Genomic DNA, 23,715 nt, shown 5'->3' on the forward strand with positions numbered 1-23,715 from the left:
GTGGTTAAAAGAGAAAGGATGCAAGCATTTACCCTACCATTACAGGAATCTACCCAGTTGATGAAGGAAAGCTCTTTACAAAAGCTCAGCTAATAAATGTGGACACAATGACATAATTTTAAAACCACCATTTTCTAAACTCAAAAAAACTGATTTAGGCAAGGAGTATTAATGGATGCCAAATCCATTAACTAAAAGAATTTTGGGGAACAGGATATTCAGAAACGAAGTGCATAGTTTCCCCTATAAAATATTCTTACGATATATGTTAAACTTCAGTCTATGCAAGTCTCTATACCAAACTTCAAGGTCTTGGGACACAGAGCAAAGAGAGCAAGAGGAACCAGTCAGAGAAACCAGAGCAGGGTGCACTGCATTCCCTCTTTTCCTCCTCTTGACTGGTGTCCCTTCCCTCCTCTGTCCACCCCAGTCCGTGTCTCGGCTTCCGTGAGCGTGATAAACGCTGGTGCAGTACAGAGGGCTCGCTGCCTTTATTCTCATCCTGGACGGGCTCTACACTGGCCCTGCTGGCAAATCTACCAAATTCCTCTGAGAAAGAAGAGAAGAAGCTGGGGTGGGAGAGGGGGGATGTGGTAGGGCAAAGCAATAAGTGCCAGTAGAAAGGCTGAGCAGAGAATATTCCAGAAGGCAGAGCAGGGGTGACGGTGATGACGGACACAGAGCCAGCATCTGAGGAACTGCACAAGTCCTAGTGATCAGGGTCTGGGAGGACGGAGGGCCAGGACACAGTTAAGGGGCCAGCCAGGGGGCAATTCTTAACTCAGATATACAACGTGCTCCCCTCGCCTCTCCAGCCTTGGAATTCCACTCTGAAACAAAAGACTCAGTGAGTTTCACCTTTGCTGGTGGAGAGGTTGCGAAACGTGCCACACAGGCAGGAAACTCCCCCGCTGTGCATATCAACATGGAGTTGGTAGTCACTCAGTCCACGCTCTGGGCTGTCATCCAAAAGGGGGGTATGAGGAGGCAGCTCGTAGGGGCTAAAAAGCAAAACAAAACGTATCTGTCAACACCAGAGCTAAAATGCTTGAACTGGAAATACTCTTTAAAAAATTAACACCCCTTCAAAGCACCAGCTCCCATCAACCCTCTATAGATTGCCAATCACGTTCAGTACCACAGACGCAGAAGAACGGCCCCACGTTCCTTCTACCAACTTCCATACAAACGGGCAGAAGCGCGTGTTCCCTGCGCATCCCCGGACCACCATGACAGAACATGGTTCTGAAATCCGCCCGGGGCAGCAGCTCCGCTCTGCAGTGGTCTCGGCATCCAGAGGGCTGAACGCGCAGCAGGAAAATGCACCCAACAACAGACCTACAGCTCAGGGACTCCCCCGGAAGAAGACCAAAAGCCACAATGAACGAGTTTTCATTCAGTAAGGAACGCGTTACTATATAAGGTAACAAACTCAGAAGCACTGGGGAGCAATTCACGTTAAAAAAAAAGAAAAAAAAAAAAAAAAAAAGGCATATGGGAGTCTCAGCCCCAGGGGAAGGGTGAGAGGAGCAGGGAGCCGGAAAGCATGTCCCCCACCTGATGACCCGAAGTTCATTAACAGACACGCTGCCCCAACCAAGCAAAAACACATCTGCAGGTCAGGCCAAGTGGGCCACGGGTCTGCCTGCCTTTCAAGACATGAAAATGCAAACTACTGCAGAGAACTTGCAGCACCTCAGTGCACTAGCATCTTGTAGTAATGAAGCTTCCCTGCCCTATAAATCACACTCCACAAGGTGCGTCACCCTGAACCCAAACAAATAAAGCAAACAGCTACTGATGGATAATCCAATGTTTTTAGCAACAGCTACGTAATTTTGTCTGTTGGCTTCTGTCTACTGATTAAAGACAGAATGTCTTTGTGGCTAGTCTCATCAGGATATTACGATGGTATCAACTCGGAATCCTTTATGCTGACTGCACAAAATTTAATACACCACATACGGATACATACATAGCAGCCGAGCCTAACGTGCTCCGCTCCACAAGGTGATGGAAATGAAGATTTGCCATAACAAAAGCCAGTTCTTCCTCCCTCTGAAAAAGAATACATTTTTCAACTGAAATATTTCAATTTTTCATAAGGTCATTGTGAAGATCGCAGCACATGCATCTTACAGATAGATGTGGTTTCTTACAACCTAAGATTCCTGCAGTGCCAACGCATTATCACTGTCTAATATGACTTATCTGTCACATTCATAGCAGGACCACAATGCACCCAAATATGCAGAGCACGTGGTACCAAAAGGATTAACACCCTAGTGTTTATGAAACATCAAAGTGCTGTCTGACACATGATGACTGTGGAAATATATTTTGTTAGCTCCAGGTTGTTTCAAAGTCTTTTCAAAGATAAAGAGAAGGCTGGTACGAACTTCACAAGGTTAATCCCACACACACTCAGCAGCCGCGGCAGGACCTGTTTGACTTGGCAAACCCGGTGGGAGGGATTAGACTCCAAGTCCACTCATCAGCAGGTCGGGCAGCAGCAGACAGGACGGGACGGCACAGGAGCCGACACCCGTTTCTCCCCGGGCACAGCTGCCCTGCCGGGGGAAGGTGACCCAGACGGCAGCCTGAAGCTGCCCTTCTCCAGGGTCAACCAAAGTCCCGGCATCCGCTCGGCCAACCCAGATGGACCAACTCAAGAGCCCAGAGCGAGCCAAGCGCTGCCTGGCCCCCAGTCACCTTGTACAGAGGGAGTGAGGGAGAAAGACGACCCAACGGCCAGAGCAGGACGAGGGAAGAAAAGGTCCGGAGGCTGGCGTGGGGACCTGGGTTCTGCCTGGCCACCGTGTACAGACGTGAGTGCTATTCCCACAGTCAACTTGGGAGCTGCCATCCTTACACGGCTCCAGGCGAGACACGTCTGAGGGCCCCAGGGTAAACGCACAGGAGATGCTCTGGCAGAGGAAGGGCGTGAAAGGAGAAGGATGGAATGTGGACCGGCTGGAGGAGGAAGGGGAAGGTCCCAGGATGCTAGCGGGGTAACGCGAACCAAAGCGCCCGGCGGGAAGGGCTGGTGCGTCACAGGCGAGGGTAGAACGGCAGACCTGCCGCGAAGGCGCGAGGGCCAGGCAGCGGGGAACGCGAGGTCCGTAGGAGGTGGCTGAACGTCTACAGGACTTAACCCTTGACCCCATGCACGACGGGAGCACGCGTGGCAGGTACGGTCCGGGCTCACCTTCCAGAGCCCCACCACGAGGCCCGGGTGCAGGCAGAAGATCCGGATCAGCCTGTCACAGCCCAGCACGGTGGACTCGGTGAAGCGACTCAGGTTGTACTTTGCAATTAAAGAATGCCATCGGGGTCTTTGAACATCATGCCAAAGAAAGGAGAGAGAAGAATGAGCTCTGGCTTCCCCCGTGCTGTCGATTCTCTTTGGCACATCTAAAAAGACTATTAAGAACATGCTAATCATGTACACATTGCTAATAAGGAGAAACAACTTGTATAAATAAAAGGCAAAATGGCAAGTCCAAATTTCTCACCATCTATCTTATTCTCCCCACCCCCGCTCTTACTGTCAACTCTACGGCCCCGCCAGCAGTGAGCTGAACAATCACACAGGTGAGGGAGAGGAAGAAACCGTCTTCTATCCTCTTCCCTTCAAAACCCAGCACAACGCTACGATCAGCAGTAGATTCTCAATGTACGGGATGCATAAGCAAAGATGAAATCCCTTAAATGACAAAAAAGTAGGGGGTCTAGTAGGCGGCCTGAAAGCAGGTTTACCTTTTAAAGTTATTATCAAGAATAGCTCAGAGATGGTGAAAACCGTAACGTCAGAAAATAAATTTAAACCAAAATCATGAGTGTTTTCATGAAGGAGATACAGCATGAACTCGACATTAGAATTAGTGTCTAAGAGCAAGTAACTCAAATGTGTAAGAAAACACAACTCAACTCTACTGTTCATCATGACACATAAACAGAATGAAACATTCTATTCGCTCTATCATGGTAGGCGGAGATGTCTGTCATTCCCAGAGGCAATTCAGGACACCCTGAGGGAGAGGCGATCTCAGTGGTCAGTTAACACAGCTCAGCACCAGAGGAAAGTCTCCAAGGAGCTGGGGCCAAGGGTGCGCCTCCAGCACCTAAGACACACGCCAGCAGGTGACAGGTATTCAACTGTTCATTAAGCAGAAGTTAAAAGCCAAGGCATTCGGCCGTGCACTGTTTCCAAGCAGAGGGGGCCGTAAGCGTGGAAACCAGATGCCTGGCTGCCAGAGCACCCTGGCCCCTCACTCAGGGAGCTTCCTGCGCTGAGAGCTACGCCGGTCAGGGAGAGGCGGTCGGTGAGCGTGCGCGTTGAGCGAGAACCTAAAAGTATGCTCAGCGCAGGAGAGCAGACTCGGGGGAAGCTGAACGCCAGGCTGGGAACCAGAGCTGAAACCTTAGCTCCAGCCCTACAGACTGTCTCAGCGTGACCTTCACCTGTGTCCGGGGAGACGGCCCCATCTTCGAGGGAGGGAAATGAAATGAGAGAACCTCCCCAGAGCGCTCGCAGCGGTCACTGCTGTGACATCATCAGTGTGGCCACGAGGCGGCGGGGCTGGGAGAGCACCCCTCAATGTGCCCGAAGCCTGCACCCTCAGACGCAAGGCTCCAGACCAGCTGGACGGACTCCACAGAGAACAGGCTGGTCCCCCTTTGCCTCGGCCTCACGGGTTCGTCCTGGCACAGAAACTAAGGCTGACATCTACCCCACGTTTCTCAGAAGTTCGGGACACAGGGCGTCACCTGCAGAATGGAAAACGCTGGCCACAGTGACAGCGCAAAGTGTCCGACCAGGAAGGCACATATGACAGGGACACGCAAACTGCAAATTACATAGATAAGGCTTTCACCGTTTTAAAAAAAAAAGTCTCACGGAGGAAACAAGAAAGACCCAAATCAGAATCACCGAGTCTCTCCTCTGCTGTCACACAGACACGCACAAGGATTTGTTTCCTCACGATGAAAGCATCTGCTCACAAACTTGCAATAAAAGTGCTGATCAAAAGAGATTCCTGAAAAACACTTTCAGTGTTTGTTCACCACTGTTTATCAAGCGCTGTCTGAAGTCCATTGAGTTTTAATGTAAATAAATTACATTAAATGAATTTTCCCAATGAATTTTGGCATTTCTGTCACTGTGCAGTATCTAGTATTCCTGACCTGGATGACAATTTCAGGAACATAGTATCTTTAACTGAGCTTTACAATTCAACACTATCCATTTATGAACTTTCATGATCATTTAATTGATGTTAACAATTCTGTCCTAATTCCTGTAAACAACATCTCATGATATCAAATAACATAGTGTTCAAACTAGTACAGAGGTTGCAGACTCATTCTCCAAATATAATTTCATGGTGCATAAAACCTAAGACCGCATTAGAAAAATCTGGGGTCCGTCATGATACCATATAGAATTTCAGAGATTTATGCAAATAAAGGTACCATTCAAAAAAATAACTGTTTCCAAAATATCTTCAGTTAACATAATCAGGGAAAATAATCCCCGCGTTTTTCTTCACTGCAGTAAGGATATTTTCGGAACGCAGCAAGACCTGGATTTACTAGCACTAGGAATACAATGCCTCCACGTTCACGGCACGACAACCAGACCAGCGATCACGGAAACAGTCCTCAAAAAGCCAGCACCAGAGGGAGGGACCACAAACAAAGTCCTCAGGGACAAGTCGCAGAAATGTGTCTGTACGCAGGGGAAACAGGAAAGAAGGTGGTTCTTCCGTGGAGATGCAGACCCTAAAGTGAGATCTCAACACCTTCCGTGGCAAGGGCTGGGAGAGAAGCCCGCGGTGGGGCTGCAGCTCACAAGGCGGTAAGAACAACGCCCGCAGATGCCCTGCAAGGTCACAGGGGCCTGAAAGCGGGAAGCAGGCGGCCGGGGACAGGAAACCAACACTGGAGAAGGAGAAGGCGGCTACCTTCGCGTTTCCATACATTTTATGTCAGGAGGTCAGGGTGCTACGTGTGCCACAGTCCAGCTTTTGGAAGAAAACGACTAGTGGTGAGAAAAGCGAGCATGAGAGAGTTCTTGGGAAAAGCAAAAGCCTGATAATGAGTATGAACCCAGGGCAAAGCCACCTCGTGACAAAATAATAATAAGCACTCAGTAAGCATCAGAATACGACACACACGCATCTGATTTATGCATTTGATGATGAAATGTTTCGCTCTTCTTCACCGCAGCCTACATCACGACTGTCATCACCCCATTTTACAGATGAGAAAACAAAGGCACAGAAAAGTCACCTGCACAAGACTGCATATCTAGCCAAGTTCAACACAGAAGCACATAAAAAAAAATTAATGACTTTATGATCTACAGTTTAAACTACGATTACTGTATCCCTTACTGAAGAAGGAAAATATAATAGTTTTATATATCTTTGTGTTAAAATGGTTAAAACTAAAAACTTCAAAAGGCCGGCCATCTATCATCCAGGAAATTATTATGAGAATATCATTCCCTAAGTTATAGATAACCAAGGTATGAGGAGCCTAAGCTCAGGCTTAGTCATCAGTGTGATAAGCCCCTGCTTTTCCTACATGATAGTGATCCAGAATGAAAGAGAAGGCTTTAAGATGCAATCAAATTAAAATACACCACTGGTATTTTTTAATGACAAAAGGAAGGCCAACTGGCACTTACGTATAAGATGTCCTCACCCAGAGGTTCTGCTGATTAGTACTTACCCGTTTTTGATGGGGGTTTGAGACCGGTTCATAAACACTGGCGTCACCCCACACAAATCTAAGGTTGACAGTGTGACAAGACGTGGCCAGTCTTTGCCGTACCACACAGCCGTGACTGATGAATCGTTGATGGAAAGATCAACGTGTTCCAGGATGTGTTCTTTTCCACTATTTTCTTTCAATATTATTACCCAACCTAAACCAGATATTCTGAAGAAAGAAAAGCAAGCAAAAATGTTTGCCTAGTGGAAAAAAAAACCAAAAAACAAAAAAACTGCAGTCTATCACATGTCATCTCTAAAGCACCTGGTACCCTAAAAGCCAAAGCCAAAGTTCCTAGAACACGCCCGACATAAATTTTCAAGTCACAACAGTTCTCTCTTAGGACTTGTCTCCTCACCTAACAAACACTCACAGAACAGCTGCTTTGTTCCAGGAACTGGCAATACACAGATAAAGAACACAAAGGGCTCTGCCCATGGAGGGATGCCTTGAATGAATCTCCTGCTTTACTACAGCTGACGACCAGGCTGCTTCTGCTTTTCATAAAACCTTTGAACCAAATATATGGAATAGGAAAATACTATATATTTTATAGATACACAAAAGCACAAAATATCCAACAGTCCCTCACAATACAAACCACACATCGGTTCCATACACACAATACTCGGAACTTACACCACCCTTCTTCTTTAAGGTGATGGTGTATCTCAGTGTTTAACGGCCCTCTCATGACCACCACGCCCACCTCAAGAAGCCACGCCTGCCTACCTGAGGGCCTCTTTGGTCTTAACTGGGAGGCCTGTGTAAGGGTGGAGAGGTTTGAGAACCCGAGCTAGAGCTGCTTTTACAGACGCTATTTGTTTTGTAATATATTCTTTCTTCCAATATCCAGCTTCTTTATCCCCAACTGACAGTGAGTTCATAGACACGGCTGTCTTCTCTACTGAATTAACTTTCCAATTAGATCTTTTAGGTGAAAAGGCAGTTGAGTAGATTCTGATCCAAATAAAACTGGAGGAAAAGAGGAAATATGTTAACTGTCTAAGAGACACTGTAATGCACCTGTAATAGGAATATATTAAATTAGAGATATGCAATCATTTTTAAATAGTCTATTTCCATGAACAAGTCAAGCTGAACACTTACAGTTGTTCATATGTTAAACTGAACTGTAGTGTGAGGTAAGCGTTTTAGATTCACCAACCCACAGGAAAAGCTTGCTTCCCGGGGCTGAGTTAAAGTGAGTGATCTCATATTATTTGGTACCATCCCTAATAAGAACTGCCGTCTTACACCAATAATTGAATAGAAGATTTACTATAGAAAAAAGCAGGAAGTGTATACAATATGATTCCCTATCTTAAATGCATACATGTTTTTGAAAAGAGCAGAAAGGAGTTTTATATAGATAGATAGATAGATACAGATATATATACACACAGAGAAATGCCAACAGTAACTGACATGTATGGAATTGTATGTTCTTTTTCCTTTCTGTATTTTAATTTTTCAACAGTGAACATGGACTGCTTGCTCAAAGAGGAAAAAAATAAAGATGATTAATGACAACTAACAGTGACAGTTAACATTTTTGAGCACCAGGTGTTGAGCGCTGCTTCAGCACTTCGTATGCATTAACTCACTTCATCCCCCCAGCAAACCCATGAGGCAGCAACTACTACTGTCCCCGCTGAACCGATGATGTGACTGAGGCCCAGGTGCAAAGTGCCCTGGCCCAGATCTGTACGTAAGTGACAGAACTGCCACTGAATCCACGCAGCCTCAACCCCTGCATGTCACTGCCGCTTCAACAGCACAAAGAAATGGGTCCAGACAACTGTATCCACATTCAGAGAGCCAATCAGCCACAACGCTGGAATTCGACTCCACACCCTCGGTTGTTACAGTAACCATCCTAACACTCCTGTGATGAACCATTTTCACACACGTTATCTCACTTAATTCAAGGTCAGTGGAGCCTCAGGAGAATGAAAACGTCTTACGGAATTAAAATATTACATATATTGTTCCCCTTGATTATTTATAAAACACAAAGTTCAAGTTTAGGATGCTTTTGACAGTCGCCAAACCCAAATACATTCATTTCTTGATCACAAAATGCTCCACCTTGTTAAAAAGCTAAAGCAGATTTAAGGACAAGAGCGTATTTGTCTAATCTGACTATCAGTCAAGCACAGAAAAACTTCAGTCAGGTTGTTCAGGACATAGGGCCAATTTAATGTTTTGATAAAGTGTTTCCCAGAGGGCTGGAAAATAACCCCCCATGTGATGATCCAGCTCCAGCCCGATGTAGGCCTCCCCGTTACCCCACGCAGAGACTGGTGCTCAGGCCAAGGGCTGCCCTACGCAGGGCAGGGAGGCAGCACCACCGGAACAGCAGGGCGCCAGGGAGACCCCACCCTTGCAGCGTGTCTCCCGAAAGTCAGCAGTGTAATTGGCTACAGCAGGGCTCCTGCCCTCTCCTCAGACAATGCTTAGAAAGTACCATTAACTTTTTAGAAACATTCATCATTTACCTATCCAGTTGTTAATACAACCTTTTATGAAGTCTGGCTATGAAAGCACACTCTTAAAAATACAATTCAGGGACTTCCCTGGTAGCGCAGTGGTTAAGAATCTGCTTGCCAATGCAGGGGACACGGGTTCGAGCCCTGGTCTGGGAAGATCCCACATGCCGCAGAGCAAATAAACCCGTGTGCCACACTACTGAAGCCCACATGCTATAGAGCCCGTGCTCTGCAAGAGGAGAAGCCACCGCAATGAGAAGCCCACGCACAGCAACGAAGAGTAGCCCCGGCTCTCCGCAACTAGAGAAAGCCCACGCGCAGCAATGAAGACTGAACGCAGCCAAAAATAAATAAAATAAATAAATTTTAAAAAAAATACAATTCAACTGACACAATTAAGATTCTCCTCCAAAAAAGGAAACAAACTTTATTAAGGGTAACTTCCTAAGAAGCTCAGCTTTTCAGAGGACAGCTACTCCCAAGAAAGAGGGATGGGCAAGTATGCAAAGACTCTCACTAGAGCTGAGCCCACAAATGCACCGAGAGGCCCGGTGCCTGCCCCGTGTGGGTCTTGGATAGAGGCGATAGAGACTAAGAAGCTTATAATTTATTAGTTTATCTAAATAGTCTGAGTTCTATCCTTGAGTAAGGTAAGAACCTGCAAAAAAGCTACAGTTTTCAACATTCAGTTGACCCCTTCCTTGAAAAATGCCTCACTGCACTTTGCTTTAGTGAATGTCTTCATCTCTTACTAAGGGTCTTTAACGAAGAGACACACAAAACTTGCCCTACATCCATTCTAGAACTATTTCAGGAATTGACATGATGCACGTATACTGACACAGACGTGTATTCTCTAATACAGGAAATATCTTTTTAAATTAAGAGATAAGAAAACCGCCCTGCCCAACCAGAGAATAATACATGTCCCCTTCTCATTATGAGAACTTGGCTGCTCATTATACGACCTGGAGAAATTTTTAACACAGATTCTAGAACACAGAGTTAAAATCTGCAGAAATCTACATACCAGGGATCCAAATATTTATTTGAACTCTCCCAGCTTTTCTAATGCAGCCATTCCATGGACCGGCATCTGAGAACCACTGTACAGACGTTTCCTGCTCACTGCATTCCAAGATTCAACAATATCACAGCCCTCCATCTGTTACTCTCCGTTTCCTCACCCTATGAAACCACCAGTGAAATCCGCATTCCCCCTTATCTTGCTCTTTTCCCTGGTTGATACGGGGGTTCCGTGTGGGATCAGTACCTGTCTGATCTTTCGATGTTCAAGGACAGAGGGACCTCAAAGCCAAGACACCACAAACCTCACCAGAAGTTTGCAGGATTCCACTGTCTCGCCCCCAAGATAAACTTCTGAGCTGCAGACAAAGATCAAAGCGACAAAACAAAAGAAGGGGTTTCATCCCTCTTTTCATAGATCTCCGCTAGCCCAGGGGCGCCCCACTGGCCTCCTGCTTCCAGGGCAAAGGCTCCCTGAGCGCATGTTCTCTCCTATTCCGCCCGCTTTACGCTTCCCCACCAAGCAAGTTCCACGGCTGGCAAGTTTCGGTTCTCCCCACACACACCTAAGGGAGCCCCTGCCTTGTCTTTCCTTAGGGTCTGCTCTGCAAGGCCCGGGCTGGGGTTAGTCAGGGGCAGGCTCCACAGTGCCGCTGCAGACTGTGTGGGTAAGTCTGCCTGCCTCGGGGACAGCAAGCCTCCCCGGACAGCAGACCAAAAGCCACTTTCTCCAACAGTTACACCAGCAACAAGCTTCATCTTTTTCAGTTCACGCAAAGAGATGCAGAGAAATGCAGACCTTTGAAAATATCACACATTAGACATATTCCTACTCATGTATAAAACTACTCTTGAAATTCTTTTAAATTCTAAAAAATGGTTAAAAAGCTCCTACTAGTTTTCACGACTTCCATCAAAACACCATCAAACACGACAGAGAGGTTTGGTTTTCTCCTTACTTGTCATTGGCCAGGTGATAAAAGCGCCTGTTCACACATCCGGCGCACAGCAGGGCCACCGCATCCAAGTAGGACAAGATCTTCAGCAGGATTTCTGAAGGCAAACTGAGAGAGGGAGGAATCAGAGAAACATCCAGAAAACAACTGGCCATGCATCTCCAAATGGAAGGCAACAAACACACGCTTCCTGTACAAGAGGCACACTGCACCCTCATCTTCAATCATTTCTCGATTGATACGCTCTGCTTATTACAATTCTCATGACTTAAACCAATGCAGAGACCCAAAGGTACAAATAGCTAATTTCCTTGGTATTTTTAATCAGGTTTTCACACTGAAAATGGAAATGAAAGACAGAGGATGCACTCTTGGCTATAGGCAGACCTCAGATATTACTGCAGGTGGGTTTGGTTCTAGACCCACCAGAATAGAGCGAGTCACAGGAATTTTTTGATTTCCTGATGCATATAAAAGTTATGCTTACACCACACTGTAGTCTATTAAGTGTGCACAGCATTATGCCTAAGAAAACAATGTACATACTTTAATTAGAAAAATACTTTATTGCTAAAAAATGCTAACCATCATCTGAGCTTTCAGTGAATCATAGCAATAACATCAAACATCACTGATCACAGATTGCCGTAATATAGTGATAATAAAAAAAGTTGGAAATATTGTGAGAATTACCAAAATGTGACACAGAGACAAGAGGTGAGCACATGCTCTCAGGAACCGGCGCTGACAGACATGCTGACACAGGGAGGCCACAAACCAGCTGGTAAAAAACGCAGTATCTGCAGAGCACGATCAAGTGAAGCACAGTGAAACGAGGTCTGCCGGATTAATGAGAAAAACACAACCACCCCCGCTTCCAAAACATACGAGCGGAATAGGATATGTCAACTTGTTCTCCCCCAGCCCAGGCGACGCCCCTGCACCCTCCTCGCGCAAGACTTCACGCCTGTGATGCTTCCTCTGGGGCTTCAAGGAGACGCCAGGCCCCAGAAAGTTCTCTGAAGTGTCCTTTTCATTTCATTCATCTGCCTAAATAAATACGATGTTGAGATGCATCCTTAATCTCCCATCTATTTCTATGATCTTAGAATTTTACAAAACACTGTAAGAATCTGAAATGCCTAGAAAGCATGACTGGTGTTAGGAAGTCAGGAATGGGCACTTTTGAACCTCAGGCGAAAGGAAAAATGAAAAAGCAGCTACAGGAGATTATACTTGGTGGCGGGTTGGGGGGGGAGGGCGTGTCTAGGGATACAGGATAGGGAGTGTAAAACCCTTCAACCAGTTTATTTATTTATTTTTTTTCCATTGACCAATTTAAAACAGTTTGCCCCTTCTCTCCACCTGTGATTTTAACTGTTTTAAATTTTTTAATTATGATGAAAACCAGGTTAACAAACGTTTCATAGGGAAACAGTCAGTCCTAAAATTCTGATAATACTGAGACAGAATGAAGTGGATCCTGGAAGAAAAGACGATTAAAACAAGACATACTTGATACAACGTGTTACTGTGCAAGTGCCACCCCTGCTCGAAACTTTCTGAGATATTTAAGCAGAGGCTTTCTGAAAGCTTAAACATGTAGCCATGCTTAGATATTAGTTAAATCCCTACCCTCCAATGAAATTCTGTATATTCAGAGTCAGTAAATTAGATGCTTTTCGTGAGAAAAGGTCTCTAATGCTAGAGATAGCAAAGGTGCAAGAAAACACATTTCGTGACCATTTAAATTATCCAGCGCATATAGTTTTTATATTTTGATTTCACAAAAATTCAGTTATTATTTTTTAAATCAGTTTAAGTTTTTTCTAAAACACAGAATTGGGCTTCAAGAAAACATCTCAGAAAGGTATCCAGCAACTGTAAGAATTATTTAATTGGACTAAAATCCCATTCAAGATGGGCATTAGACAGCCTTTACTCTCCCGTCCACCAGACTAACACAATAAGGGATGGGAGGGTCCTGTCTAGGTACTTCCGGCAGACGAAGAAAACCTCCATTTCATGTTAAAACAGTCGAGATCAAAGATGTTCTCAACCATTGTTCATAAGGTTTCCTCAAAGCTGGTGCAATCCAAGTTCACACCCATCCTGCGTTACCTTCTGTTGGATTCTAGTTACTTCACATCACACCGGCTAGGGCAGGGGACGGGGGAGAGAAAGGGACAGAGGAAGGTGAGGGGCAGGACAGTCCAGGAAAACCTCCCCGAGAAAATTTAACCTGTGTGCGCTCGTTCACAGTGTGTGGGAATTCACGGTCCACACAGAGGAGCCTCTGCAATCCCCACTCACGCTGTTCTTGCTCTCTGTTCCCACAGAGAAAGCCCAAGCCCTGCAGAGCCGCATGCGGACCCACGCTCAGGTGCCCAGGCCCGTGTGTGTCCAGGGACCCAGCCCTTCCAGCCCTGCCTCCCCTCCGGCCGCTGCTCTTCCCCATCAGCCACATCAGCCTCCGAAGACCCTGCACCCTGAGACAGTGCTCTCCTCGTCCCCCATCTCCTCTCACTGCCAAGCTTCTGTCCACACCTGCAGCCTCCACTACCTTGCCTCCCACTTCCTTTTGGCTTTCTACATTTGGTGTGAAATACGCAAACACTACACGCGAAATGAAGTCCAGCCCATGGCCCGCCACTGGCCTGGAGCAGCTGCAGACGCTGCCCTGCCAGGCGGCCTCCCACCGCGGCCCCGCGGCCCCGCGCCCAGCCGCGCTGAACCAGCCACCCCTGTTCTCGCAGCCAGCTCCTCTCCCGGGTCACACGCCACCCCCCCTCCCTTTCTGGGACCTCGCTGGTCTTTCCTGCTCCCCGGTGGTTCGAAACGTCCTGGGCCCTCTGAGCTCAGTCCTGAGGCCCCTCCACTGCCGCCTCCACACTCTCCCCGGCGCCACCGGCATCCTCACTGCCTGCGTCCAGCGCCCGGCTGTCACTCTGCCTCCCACCCCCAGCACTTTCCAACCCCACAGGCAGCACCTCCACGGACACACGGACACACCGCTCAAGCCAACAGTCTAGGATTCCCGCCTCACGTCTGGTTCATAAACGAGTCATGTCACTTATGCCCCAGATGTACCTCAACTTGGTCAGTGTCTCTCCATCTCCCCTCCTCCTAGACAAGGGAGACAGGTAAACAAGTAAACAAGGTAACGTGAGAAATCAAATGGCATCACACCTCCGTGCTTAAAATCCCACATCGTGGACTTCCCTGGTGGCGCAGTGGTTAAGAATCCACCTGCCAGTGCAGGGGACACGGGATCGAGCCCTGGTCTGGGAAGATCCCGGATCCCACATGCCATGGAGCAACTAAGCCCATGAGCCATGACTACTGAGCCTGTGCCCTAGAGCCCTCGAGCCGCAACTACTGAGCCCGAGCGCCACAACTACTGAGCCCACGTGCCTAGAGCCCGTGCTCTGCAACAAGAGAAGCCACCGCAATGAGAAGCCCGTGCACCTCAACAAAGAGTAGCCCCTGCTCGTCGCAACTAGAGCAAGCCCAGGCACAGCAACGAAGACCCAACGCAGCCAAAAATGAAATGAATAAAAGAATAAATTTATTAAAAAAAAAAAATCCCACACTGTGAATAAGGTCCAGACTCCTGCCCACGGCCCCGGGCCCCTCCCCCTTGCCCACCGCCCCTGCTCCTGCAGCAGGTCCAGGCCCCTCTCTGCCCACCTGGCTTCCCCTCTGGGTGCTCTTCTGCAAGCGCTTTCACCTGTTCTCAGTTCTCAGCTTCGATGTGAGCTCCTCAGCAAGTCTTCCCTGACCACCCTGGCCCCTGATCTGGACTGCGGAGCCCACCTGTTTTCTTGATGGTACGTACCCCAGTGTATAACCCATTCCTTGCTTTAACCCGTGTCCCCCCCACAAGACCGTAAGCCTCGTGAGGACACGTGTGAGCGGCGCGCCACCTGCATCCTCCCGCAAGCGCAGCACCTGGTACAGAGACGGTCCTCGGATACGGGTTGGAGGGATGAGCTGGAGGCGTATTTGCCCTGCTTCTCCTCTCAGGTTATCCTACGACGGAGTCTATTCCCAGAGTACGCAACGTTTCAATCAGTGTCCTTAAGTACATCTTTCTTTTTTGTCTTTTTCTTTCTTTTCAAAATCACAGTGAAAGTATGTACACTGTTACCTGAGCTAGTTATGACATGGTGTTAAAAGCCCAAAACTTGAAGTCGGGCAATTTACGTTGGAAATGTGCAGACCAGGTGCACCCCCCGCCCCCCACTGTAAGACGCTACAGCAGCGCCAAGCTTCCAGGACTCCTCACGACACTGAGCATACAGCTGGTGCTCCAGAAACATTAGTACAGTACGAATCCACAAGCATTTCAGCACCAATCTCAAATAATAAATTTTTTTAAAAAGTTTCTACAGATCTTGCTGCTGAGGGTCACAGTACAGAACCTGCCGTAGCAAAAGGGGCTCCCCAAATCCTGAAAGCTAAAAAAGTCAGAGATCTCGTAAGCTTTCAGAAGAACACACTTTCATCTTCTTTCTCCTTTTTCAAGGGTCTTTATCAAATGGGAAGTGAATAATTCTGAAGAACCTTTTTTAAAAAGGACAATTAAATTTACTTGTCACTTTTAGAAGTTCAGCTTCATGAAACTAGTCTAATAATGACAGGCTGATGACTCATAATCATACTCTCCGTGTTGTGCATTCTTCCGACACAGTGCTATTCTTAGAGAGCTCAAAAGAGCAACCCGGTATATCCAGCCCCGCAGAGCGGCAGAGCACCTCTGCTCCTTACCCGTCCAGAGACACAGTGCAGCCGGTGCAGGATTCCCCGCAGAGCTCATCCAGGCGGCCACAGTGACTCAGAGCAGCACAGCCCGCGACCAGCCTGACACCTCGCCCGGATCTGAAAACAAACATGGAAAATACAAATTACAAAGGCGCATGTCCGTTCCCCTCTACAAAACACACAGGATTCATAAACTCCAAAGACCACTCACTATGAAACTTCATCTACAGCAAGGGAGGGAGGGAGGGAGGGAGGGGAGGAGGGAGGATGGTGAGACATTCAGAGTCCTGAGCAAGCCTGAAAACTGGACTTACTCTGACTGACGTGTTTTTATTACAGGCTGTCAGCATGTCAAGGAGCTGCTATAAAGTGTACTGAATGGAAATAAAAAGGGAAAAGATAAAATGCATCCGCTGTCCAGTGCCAATAACACAACAGAAGCCTAATAAAGATAACATCCATAGAGTAAAAAAATGTAAATTTGTGAACCAGAGCTGCCACCACAGTCTCTGAGTTTGCCGATCTTTGAGGAATAACGGCTGGTTCCAGCTCTGACAGTCACAGCCACAGGAGGACCAAACGCTCATCCTCAAACTCGCTTACCTTCTGCATCTCACATTCAATGGAACACGTTTTAATTGGCATTCTTTTTATTTTAGTGGTAAATAATAAACGTAAAATAATAGTGAATCTTACAGTCAATGGCTTTTAAGACTTAATGAGATCTAACATTTTATGCAGCTAGTCCTTTTCAGAAGCTCCTAAAACAAATTTTTATTAAAATCAGTCCTCAAGACCAGCAGTACTCAATAGCAGCTGGGCAGGGATCTGAAATGCCCAGAAAGTGACCAAGCTCAGTTTCCCACTTCTAGGCAGCAGTCCACAGAGAGCGCTCCTGGTGGACACACGACTTCTCTTGGGAAGATCTGGAAGCTGCCTCTTTACCCCCTCCCCAATACACACACCAATAACTGACCCACCTCCCGGCCAGCATGCTATTTCAGAAATGACTAAAATCTAGAGTGCGCGAATTCTGTATGCTTAGTTCACCAGCGCTACGGCTCTGAGGATGTCCTTTGTTCACCAAGGGTTTAACCACTCCCCCGCCCCATTTTTCCCACCAAGATGACTTCCTGGATATATTTAGACTATCACTCAAAAAGGATATGGGCAATGATTGGGGGCAAAAGGAGGGGGGCCTAAGAACTTGGAAGTAAGGGCAACAGTCTCTCTGGAAGTGGAAGAACGAAATCCACACGGGCAGATCTGAACAGAGGGTGGCCCTCGACCCCGAGCATAACCTGCTCTTAGGAGGCACGGGGAGTGTATCACCCATGGATTCAGAGTAGCCCGGTGCCTGCCACGGGGGTGGACACGCCAGGACGTACGCGTCAGCAAGCGCTCAAGTCGCCTGGCGATTCCCCAGGTGACTCTGAGCAGCCAGAAAATGAGCCTCTCTTCCCGTAACAGATTTTTCTCTTCAGAAACAAGCATAATGGCTGGCACACAGTAAGCCCTCAATAAACATGAGATATCCTCTGCACGCTGGCACCTCAACCCAGGAGAGGGTGAATACAGTAAACCATTCCAGATCCTGCTGCTACCCACGCCTCTCCATCCCAGCTTCAGCAAAAGGCACTCAAGGTGCTCTTCATCTTATCTGACTTCCTAGCCAAATGCAGAGCAGTAGGGGAAGGGCAGGGAGAAATGCTAATTTGGAGAGCTTTGCAATGCCCTCTCCCCCTTTGACCAGAGAATTCCACCTGCGCTGTAATTTTATACTTCTGTTGTTTCAGCAAAGACTTCCACAGTAGGAAAGCTTTAAGTCCATTGACCTGGCTCTAACAGTAATCAGAGGTAAAATACAATTTCCTAATTGCACTGATTTCCTAGGGCTGCCTTAACAAAGTACCTTAAACTAGGTGGCTTATTGTCTCACAGACCTAGGGGCCAAGTGCCCAAAATCAAGGTGCTGGGAGGGCCATGCTCCCCCCCAAGACTATAGGACAGAATCCTTCCTTGCCTCTTCCAGCTTCCGACGGCTGCTGACAATCCTCGGTGTTTCTTAGCTCGTGGCAGCTAAGCTAACTAACTCCAATCTCTGCTCCCTCCTTACAAGGCCGTCTTCCCTCTGTGCGTGTGTGTCTGGGTGTCTTCCTATAGAACAGCAGTCACATTCAATTTAGGACCCACCCTAATCCAGCAGGACCTCATCTTAACTAATTACATCTGCAGAGACCCTATTTCCAAATAAAGTCACATCCTGAGGTTCTGGGTGGACATGACTTTGCGGGGGGAGATGGGGGCACTATCCAACATGATACACAGTTTTTTTAAGTATTTTAAAATGAGTTAAAAGCATTCCTTATTTTAAGTGGTTAACTAATCCTGCAAACTCTATATGACCTGTGTTACAGATTCAACGAAAATACCTGCAGGAGACAAAGGTTTCTGACACTTAAGCTTTAAATAAAAGGAATTTCTTTTACCCCTCCATCAAATAATAACAATATCTACCCAGAGTTCCCAGGTGGTGACCCTTAGACCCCTTCAAGTGTGAAGTGTCGTGCCGAGAAGTCTAAGAGTCTAGACACACACTGATGAAGACTGAGGAATGACTCTCCCTGATACACTATTTTTTAACTTAAATGAACACTGCTGTGGTTGATCAAATATAAATTTGTCTAGAAGCATTAGTAAATTGATAACAGCTTTTTGCCATTATGTATTTCCTCAATCAAAAGATGCAAAAAAAAAAATCAAAACTATTACCCTAAACCTTTCCAAGGGAACTGAAGAAAAGCAAATCAGTATCGATCAGTTTCAATCTAGCAAGTTGGCAAAGACCAAATAAATGATAAGGACAAGGGCAGCTCTGCGGCAGACAAACAGGCATTCTCCTTCACTGATGGGACCACAAATTGGTGGAGACACTATGGAGAGCCAAGTCCTTAAAAGGCACATGTTTTTTTAAGCCAAGAATCTCACGTCTAGAAATATAACCCAAGGCAAAAAAATGAGCCCAAAGACTTCACTCAGGAATGTCCATCTCAAAGCTGTCTGCACTGGGAAAAGTACTAGAAACATCATAGACATCGGTTAAACCCCACGACCTCCGTAAAGTGAGCCACGTTCAGCCAATAAAAAGGGACAGTTTCAATACAGGTGGAAGTGTTTGCACAAAAACAAGTTCGTGGCATCTCCCAGATGTCTGCACGGCCAGTTCCCTCACCTCCTGGATACAGGCCGCCATTCAAATGTCACTGTCTTCCTGAGATCTTCTAGCCACGCTCTCTAAAAACTCCAATCCATATCGTGCGCGCGTGCACACACACGCACGCACACACACACACACACACACACACGATGCCCCCCAGCACCTACCGCCATCTGACACCACACATTTTGCTTGTCTACCTTGTTTGCTGTCATTGGGGTGTAAGCACCATGCTGGCAGGTCTTTTGCACGAGTTTTGTTCCCCGCTGATTCCTCGGCACCCACAACATGCCCAGCATGCAGAAGGCATTCAATAAATATCTGCTAAATTAATAATATCAACTGAAAAAGGTTATATCAGTGTATACTACATAATCTTATTTTTGTATTTCTCTCTTAAGGGAAAATGTAAACACATACATACAAAGAAAAGCGATCTTTGAGGAAAGATAACAAGGTATTAACCGGTAATACATCTGATTCACAAGATTATGGAATTACAGGTGGTAGTTTTTAAATGGGGGCTGGAAGATTGAAGGGACAGAACACCATGTACTTTCTAATGTTTCTTAATATACTGAAAATGTAATGAATTGTGGGGTTTTTGTTGCTTTAAAACTGAGAGCCCACACACAAGAAGGCTTGGGAGCACAGTTTCACAGCACCATCCTTTAGGCTGGAGCCGTGGTTTTCAAAGGCCTCCACAGCATTCTGGGTAGCAGGCCCCCCGAAATCTTGGAGCACAGCCTGCAGAAAGCATAAAACTTCTTTGAAGTCTCTTATTTAATACTAAAAATTAATGCAAATATTGCATTCTACTGGATAACATCAGTGTTTGTCTTATCATAAAAATGTATTATATGACTCACCAGTTATTTAACATTTTCCCCCAAAGCTGTTACATTAATTTTCCACCTCAGGAAGGTGCCCCCTGCCCACTGGCTCCTATCTGTTTGAAAAGTACAGCCTACTTGTTGCTGTTTTGCTTTTCCATAATTAAAATAGATCTCCTGAGTCCCTCATTTCCAGAGCAGAAGACTAAGTCTCTAACGAGGCAGCCAACAGTGACTTCTTCAAGGTCCCAAGCTAGAGGTCAAGAGCCCCAGGACCCTCCCCTCCTGACTGTCCTCCAGAGCTCCTTCCACCGTGTTACTATAGTTACTCTACATCTTATCAGTTTGGATTTTGGTACCATTGAAAGCACATCTCCATTTCTCCATAAAATAAACTAACTGCACATTTTTAAGGGCCACACAATTAACAATCAGTAAGTTCCATGCGTGTGCTCATGGAGCTTGATCCCAAGCAGGGCCCTGTGGGGCTCCTGGACACAAAGCCTTTCTGTGCCCCCCATTTCTTTGATTATAGGAAATAGCCTTCACCCAGCCTCCATGACCTTCCCTGAGTTCCAACGGGCAGATTCAAACAGTTGTTAATTAGGGAAGGGAGGGGATACAAGACAAGGGAGAAAAAGTCAAGAAAAACAATAGTTCAGCCTTGGGGCAAGGTCCTGGTGCCCCATCAATGGATACACACATCTTTGAGCTGTTCTGCAGATGCTAAAACGTCCTCCAGGTGGGAGAAGTTAACCATTAACGAAGGCATGCTGCCCACAAGCACCCGCGGAGACACCAGACCAGTTGGAACCAGGTTGATGATGCCGACTCCCACTTACCTCACCACCAACCAATCAGAACAATGTCCACGAGCTGATCACGCCCTCTTTAAACCATTACTATAAAACTTCTCACTACCCTCTGCAAGGGGGTCACAGCTTTCGGAGGCACTAGCCCCCTGTGTTCCCTCTTTGCCTGGCAGAGAAATAAAGCCACTTTTTTTGCTTTCCTCTCTGTATTTCTTTCCTTTCTGTCTCTGTATTTCTATTCAGCACCGGTGTATAGAAGCCAAGATTTCGGCAACAAGCTCTGTACGTCTACAAAGTTAAGTACGCATTTAGCTGATACAATTAGTAAGATGACATTTAGCTTAAAACCGCCTTTTTTCAAGTGACAAACTTTATCTGATTGCTTTGAATTAAGTTTGGTATTTTAAAAACCTACTTTCTGGGCCTGATTTTTAATATCTGATAAATCAAAGAAATTAGACCAAGTAGAAATTAAGCCAACTTGATACGCTTTCTGCTATATTTCTTACAGTTTAAGGTATTTATTTATACAAATCCACATTTTGTGTTAAAAAGGTTTACACATATTACACATTTTGTGTGATTCCTTGTTAAAAACTAATTCTTCTGCACTGAGACATTAAAAATAACCATCTATGTAGACCATAATCATTCTTAGGAGCTGACTTTTCTTTACCAAAAAGAACTTACATCTCACCAAATCACAGGTTGAGGTGCAGACTCCCATGCCAGACATAATTACAGGCATTCTAATTACATCATTTCAACAAAAAGTTCACTCAACTTTCAAAGTAATAAAAGATTCATCATATAACAATCATTCCGCTTCCACTAAAAGAGCATTATATATAAAGACTACTTTTAGTAATAGTGGCAAATTAATGTAAAGTTCAAGCTTCCTATTTTAAATTCCTGTCTTTCTCTCCTACATAATAGAAATTTTGCAGGCATTGTCACCATTTTGTCACGAGGCTTGTGATATGTCTAGCATTACAGCTATTTTCAAGAACCAACTATTACCGTAATACCAAGAGAGGGGGCCCTGCTTCTGAAACCAGGGTAAGTAGGGTTAGCGGACCCCAGGATGGACAGAAGACATAGTCCTGGAGATTCAGGGGAAAAAATATACCTTAATTAGTTGAGCTGGTAAGTAACAGAATCCTTTTCTATGCTTAAACACAGACATCTGGTTTGCTAGAAGGCATATTATGCCTGACTTTTTATATCTATAAATGGAGAATACCTACAAGGAAAAAGACAGTCCTCAAGAATGCAAACGGTCCTTAGCATTATCCCTCCACCTGGTAATCTAACTGGGACGATGGGTGCAGAGCTGGGACTAGCTCACGATAAAAGAAAGAGGGATTTAACAAGGCATCACGACAGCACGTGGATATTTCTGACAAACTGGATCACTCGCTTTGTGAAGTGAGCCATTATCCTTGGAGTTAAGCTGAAGTTCCTTTTGGAAAGCAGCTACCGGCTCCCACTACCCGCTCCTTCCCCAGCTCACTCCTGAAAGTTGCCTTCTCTCACTGTGGAAGAGGACCAGCCTTCAGGCCCACGGTACCCCAAGAGAAATGGAACGGAGACACGAGCCTCCAGACACCAGAACAAAGACCACCACACGCCCCCGCGCTTGGACATGAAGACTGCAGAAGAGGATTAGAGGCTGAGCACCAAGGGGTGACTGTCTAGAAGGCATCCCTCCAGGGTTTGCTTAGAAACTCAGACCTGGCCTTGACGTCGGAGTTGCAGCTCCCCGACCAACCTGCCTAACAGAGTTACCTGGTTAGGGGTTGAGGCCTCCGTTCATGAACTGGGAGTGGGAGAGAAAACCGATAATGTTTGATAAGCAGAATCTACTTCTCTAAGTTATAAAGTCATAAAAAAGACAAAAGGTGACTCCCGGTCCCCGAATTAGGAAGCAACTTTGGGAACGCGTTCTGGAGGGGACCCTGCCAGCGAGCCGCGGGCGGAGCGCAGAGCTGCGCAACTGCCCCCGCAGGTGAGCGCGTCCACGCGGCGGTTCTCCGCGAGGGCTGCTCAGGGTCGCGGGCCTCGCACGCCGCCGTTCCCCGCAGGGCCCACTAATTGAACGAACTGAGGAAAGAATATTCCCGGGAAGCTCCTCTACTTGTATCACGACTTGGGGTAACCCCACGGTTCCAAGTTTTAGAGACTTCCTCCCGCCGTCCTTCCAGACCTTTCCCGCGCTAAAGGAGCGGCGAGCGACCCGCCACGGCGGAACCAACGAAAATAAAGGGAAAGGGAGGCGGGGGAGTGAAGGGCTTTCCTCGCAGGGGCTCCCCGGGCGCGCGCCCCCCGAGAGTCACCTGAACCCCGCGCCCCCGGCTGCCTTCCCCGCTCTCCCGCGGGCCGAGCCGTCGCCGCCGGGCGGCGGGAACCGGGCCATGAGGCCGCGCCAGGGCGGCTGCAGTAGCCGGCCGCGTCCGGTCGCCATGGAGACCCCGCGCCTACGCTGCTCGGCGCGCTCCTCCTTCCTGCCGTAGCACCGCCCCGGGCCACGCCCACCCGACGCCAGCGCGCGCCCCCATGCGCGTGCGCAGAAGCGGGGCAGGGCCGAGGACACAACCGCTTTTTCACGGGCTCCAGGGGCGGTTCTGGAAACTTCCGGGGCCCGGCTTCTACGCACGCCCGACGTGCTGACGCCGAGGACGCCTGGCGGCCAGAGGCCGCTCCGACTTCATGGCACTGCGTGGGCTTTGTAGTGGCTTTGTCCCTTCCCACCTGCTGGCTCTGGGGTAGTTTGCGCGGTTTCCTGTCTGGTTTCCTTAGGAAGAACAAGCGCAAAGGCTACATCATCTGCCCATA

General features: G+C 47.1%; 1 protein-coding gene across 2 annotated transcripts in view; it reads right to left on the bottom strand.

Moving 5' to 3' along the window:
• FBXO15 (F-box protein 15) overlaps positions 1-23,715 on the bottom strand; it is a 53,574-nt gene that overhangs the window by 19,528 nt on the left and 10,331 nt on the right. The window contains exons 1-8 of one of the 2 annotated variants that reach the window (XM_036823077.1): positions 23,217-23,337; positions 16,025-16,135; positions 11,258-11,362; positions 7,513-7,755; positions 6,739-6,948; positions 3,209-3,335; positions 1,976-2,058; positions 859-1,001 (exon numbers count right to left, since the gene is read on the bottom strand). In XM_036823077.1, the coding sequence (XP_036678972.1) occupies positions 859-1,001; positions 1,976-2,058; positions 3,209-3,335; positions 6,739-6,948; positions 7,513-7,755; positions 11,258-11,362; positions 16,025-16,135; positions 23,217-23,296 (1,102 nt within the window). In that variant the 5' untranslated portion in view covers positions 23,297-23,337. Of the gene's footprint in view, positions 1-858; positions 1,002-1,975; positions 2,059-3,208; positions 3,336-6,738; positions 6,949-7,512; positions 7,756-11,257; positions 11,363-16,024; positions 16,136-23,216; positions 23,338-23,715 lie in introns of those variants that run through there. The other variant, XM_036823078.1, reaches the window with a different exon arrangement.

The sequence above is a fragment of the Balaenoptera musculus genome, chromosome 14 (assembly GCF_009873245.2).
Source record: "Balaenoptera musculus isolate JJ_BM4_2016_0621 chromosome 14, mBalMus1.pri.v3, whole genome shotgun sequence".
Taxonomy (NCBI): Eukaryota; Metazoa; Chordata; class Mammalia; order Artiodactyla; family Balaenopteridae; genus Balaenoptera; species Balaenoptera musculus.